Genomic DNA, 4,737 nt, shown 5'->3' on the forward strand with positions numbered 1-4,737 from the left:
GTAATGATTTATTTTTTTATTATTTTTATTGTTATTATTATTATTTTTATTATTTTTTTTTATGCTACCATTAGTACCTGATGAGGACCCCTAATATATCACTATTTCACTATTATTCCTTTACTTTTCAAATCACAGACCCCATTGCCACTATCATAATCCTTATTATTCTCACCACTACTAACTTCATAGTTCAGCCCCTCCATCCCTTGCCGTCGGCCGTGGTCTTCTTCTCCACATCATATTCGAAGTTGTTGCATCACCGTACCCATCGTCATCCCCAGGCCGGTATCTGTTGTCGTCATCATCGGCCGGAAGAAGACATCTCTGTCCCCGCGGCGAGCCCTTGTCCTCGAGCCCCTTTTTTCTTTGTCCGAGACCCCGTCGTTCCTCTCTCACCGTCAATACCATTCCTCCCGCTATCGGTAAGCACCACTTGTTCATCCTGTGTGGTTGCTGATTTACTCAGAGAAAGTGAGGCCATTAATGAGCTTATAATTGACATGCATGATTCTCTTAATCTTGTATGTAAATAATAAAAAATTGAGAACTATGTAAAGCCAATACAATTTAGGTAGTCACAATATTGTTGTTGCAATGTTGCTTTTACTTTTTTTATTGTTACCTAGTTTATTTGTATTCTTATTTGCCGTTGGTTCTTGTGATTTCCTAACATTGCAATTCTAGAAATACAACATGTTTAAAGGAGAAATAAGTGTTGAAGAAGAGACTCTTTCATTATTCGTGCTTTATTCCTCTGCCACACACACTCAATTTAAGTGAAAAGAGAAAAATGTTATGTTATATATTCCTTTTTAAAAAATAATTTTGAAACAAACATGCTTCCTCCCAAAATTTAAAACATTCTTCTTCTTGCCAAACTCTACACTCCATTAGTTATTAAATATCTGGACACCTTATGTTCAAAAATGACCATGTTGTTGCACGCATTGACACTATTTAAATAATTGCAAAGTAAATACATAACAATTTTCTATGTTTAAGGCTACGTATCATTTTCTCTGTCCATATTTCAAAGAATTCTTTTGTATTATTTGGATTAGACCGGTTTACATTTCTACACCTGGACTATTTGAGCTTTGTTCTACAATGAATAAAGAGGTGCTCCCTTTAATTCACTTTGCTTATGCATGCATAAATTACAGTAAGCATCACTTGTGTGTACAATATTTAGTTTAACCAATAATCTATCTTTTGTATTTTGTGATCCTGCTTAACATAAATTACAGCCCTACACAAGTTATCAAAATTGTCTTTGGATTGTGATTGTTAAGCATCATCTTGGCCACCTTTTGTGTGAAATCAATCCCATGTCCAATGTGAGAGTATGTGTAATACTAGAATACTCTGTTGGATTAGAATAACCGGTTACTAAAATAATCAAATATGTTATATAACCTAATAATTTTTTTTTGTGTTGAGGTTGAACAAGTATACTTGCATTATTATGTTGAAGGTTGCTGCTATTTTTTTCCTTGAACCTGTTATTAATTCAAAGATTTCATATTTCTCTATGTTTTGGTTTGGATTTACTGTTGTGCTGATAAATAACAAATCTTGTACATATAGTTTGCACTTATACCTTAAATTTTTTTGTTGTGCTGATATTTTTTGGCAATGAAGATTTTCTACTTTATGTATGGATGCATTTCTATATGAGAAAAAAATATTCAAATGCTTGTTTCTATATGTTATGATCCGAATGCAGTATATTAAGATGCCCAGAATAGGTCGTTACACGAAGATTTCCAAGTTAGACACAGCATGTCAGCAACCTCAAGTAGGATCTACTATGGCTTCATCTTCCCATCAAGTGGATTGCCCATTTCCCCCATCCAGTGGCGGTGGTGCCCCCGCAGCCTCATCTTTACGCCCTTTTCGTCCGCATTGTAGCAAACCACTGCCTGCTCCACAGACTTATACGAATGGTGTTCAAAACTCAGAGCCGAACAATGAAGACTTAGACCCAGAGGCAGATGAGGTAGATTCTTTTGAGCAACACGTTGACAACCTATTTGCTGCATCGGAGGCTCAGAAGCATAAGGGATGCAAGACCACTAAATTTTGGGATGTTAAAATCATTGGTATACAAGAATTTATTTAATAAAATTTTTTTTATTCTATTTTCTTATGATTTCATTGCATCTTGGTCACAATAGTAACTCACACAGACTAACTATGATTTACAAAATCCGATGGTACAACAAACAAGCTCATTTGAGTGTGAAGGAAGCTATGAAGTCATCTAACATTAGAAAGATCATACTCAGGTTCAATTGAAACTTGTAACCAGTTGGAGCTGAAGCTGGTATACTGAGTGGCGTTCTCAGATGGCTAGGATCTAACTACACCAAATTCCTAATCTGTGAGAAAGACTGGAGAAAGGTTTGCTCCAAGGACAAGATCTATAATGAATGTGTAAAGGTAAAAACTTATATTTTTGTAGAATTCGAGAATCTTAATTTGACACCTACTAACAATTTAAATTTACTGTTACAGAAAATGTTTCATTTTGATGAAGATAGTAGAGAACTTATCAAGCGTAAATTTTAAAAATGCTAGAAAGGTCTTGGAAGGAAACGAGGAATAGGTTATACCATGACCATTACGACTCACAACTGACTATTGAACAAAATATTGAAGGCCGTCCACTGGGAATTACTGCGAATCAATGGAGACGGTACCTTGATTATCGCAATAGTGAAGACACAAAGATAATATATTTTTATTTCATAACAGAAAAAGTCTATTTATATTACATTGAGTTAGTCAAAAATGGCGTCTAGTAACCTTTACTTTTGATGGCATGATAAGAGAAGTATAGGAAAAATGCTGTGAATCGATCGAAGCAGCTATACATTCACACTGGCAGATCGAAAAGCTTGGCAAGGCTTGGAGAAGAAGAGGTAATTTACATTTGACTCACTTTTTAAACCTTCTCTTTGTCTACATATTCACTTTTTAAACTATATTATTATAGTCAAAACAACAAGGGAGGAGAGTTGTGGACCTTAACGCACAAACGACCTAATGGCTCCTATCTCCATGATGCAGCTCGGGCTATTGGTGTAAGTATTGCGTTGATAATCTTTAAGTTATTTCTCGAGATTTTATTTTTTTAAATTGTGTTGAAAGTCTATGTGGTTAGCAACTAGCTAACAAATGCTTATGTTTTCTTATTTGTGTGTAGGAAAGATTTGCGGAGATTGAACAACATGATGAATCCTTTATACTGTTGTCTCAGAATGATTCGCTTGCTCAAGCTCTCGGAAAGGAGCACTCGGGTAGAGTGCGTGGCATGGGTATCGGATCAACTTCTAGTTAAGTTTTCGGTATGAATTCCCATTAACTGAGCAATGGAGCTCAAAGAAAGGATACCCAAAGGGTGCTGCTTAAACTACAAGTAGAGCTGGTAGCCGAGAAATTAAAAAGGAAGGCAGTGGAGGATAAAGTAGCAGCCAAGAAGACAAAAGGCAGGCAATAGAGGATGAGGTAGAAGCCGAGAAGACAAAAAGACAGGCAGTTGAGGATGAAGTAGCAGTCGGAAAGATAAAGATGCAGGCGATGGAGAGTGCTCTGAGATGTCAAATTCAAGGGTAAGGTGGGGAGCTGCCACTAGACGTCGCTACATGGATGAATTCGTTGGAAGAACAGAGTGGAAAGTATATCTCAAGATTGAATATTATAATTTTTTAAATATATATTTTTTATTGTTATGCAACTCTTATTAAGGAATACACTTTATTGATATTTGGATAAATATATAAATTCGCTTTATAATTTTGCTAATGTCATTTACCTATCAATTTATTTTTTCAGATACAAATAATTAAGATTTGTAATATTAAAAAAATTTCAAAAATAACAAAAGAAAAAATAATACCTAGTACATTCAAATTAAAAAAAAAGTGTTAATTCCCAGTGCAAAATACAATATTTTTGCGGCCATTTAGTCGGAAAAATAGCGGCGATTACAAAATAGCCAAAAATAAATTTAAAAATACTAAATGTCAGATAACGGTGGCTAAATAAATTTGAAAAACACAACGGTGTGGTTCAAAACTGTCGCGAGATTATCCTCGAATTCAAGGTTGGTCAAATAGCGGCGGTTTAAACTGCCGCTAAATCAACCGACGCTAATCCATGATTTTGCTGTGGTTGTGCCAGCGGTTCATTAGAACCGTTGCAAAATCAAATCTACATCTCCTAAACCGCAACGTTTCTAGAATCGCCGGTATGTTGGTTTGTGACAGTTTAAAACCACCATAAATCCATCAAAAAACCACTGCAAATTATCGGTTCCCTTGTAGTGGAGGATGAGTTCGAAAGCAACTATGAGGTTGTTAATCCAAATGAAGACGATGATGAAGTTGATGACACCATGGAGACAAATGTGGCTGAAGTGGCAAATGCACTAGCAAATCAGCATCCGTTCGAAGAGTCATTTTTTATGCCGCATTGGATCTAGAAGCTATGCATGCACCAGAATATCCTAAATACCTGAATGCAGGTATGTAGTTTGGATAATTATATAGTAGCTTTATGATATAAACAATTAAATTTGGCATAAAATAGTATGATTATTATTAGGTTCTGTATGCAATTAGTGATGTCTAACTGCATTTGTAGAATTAAAACGAAATTACTATTATTTATTTAGATATCGAGTATAGATCGAATTATTTTGTAGATTTTATGTGTTTGTTTATTTTGTTA

General features: G+C 35.1%; 1 protein-coding gene across 1 annotated transcript; it reads left to right on the forward strand.

Moving 5' to 3' along the window:
* Positions 123-2,213, forward strand: LOC107630949. Its single transcript, XM_021119327.1, has 3 exons — positions 123-425; positions 1,730-2,105; positions 2,193-2,213. The coding sequence occupies exons 2-3, from the start codon at positions 1,739-1,741 to the stop codon at positions 2,195-2,197; spliced, it is 372 nt and encodes a 123-aa protein (XP_020974986.1). The 5' UTR covers positions 123-425; positions 1,730-1,738; the 3' UTR covers positions 2,198-2,213.

The sequence above is a fragment of the Arachis ipaensis genome, chromosome B03, assembly GCF_000816755.2.
Source record: "Arachis ipaensis cultivar K30076 chromosome B03, Araip1.1, whole genome shotgun sequence".
NCBI classification, from domain to species: Eukaryota; Viridiplantae; Streptophyta; class Magnoliopsida; order Fabales; family Fabaceae; genus Arachis; species Arachis ipaensis.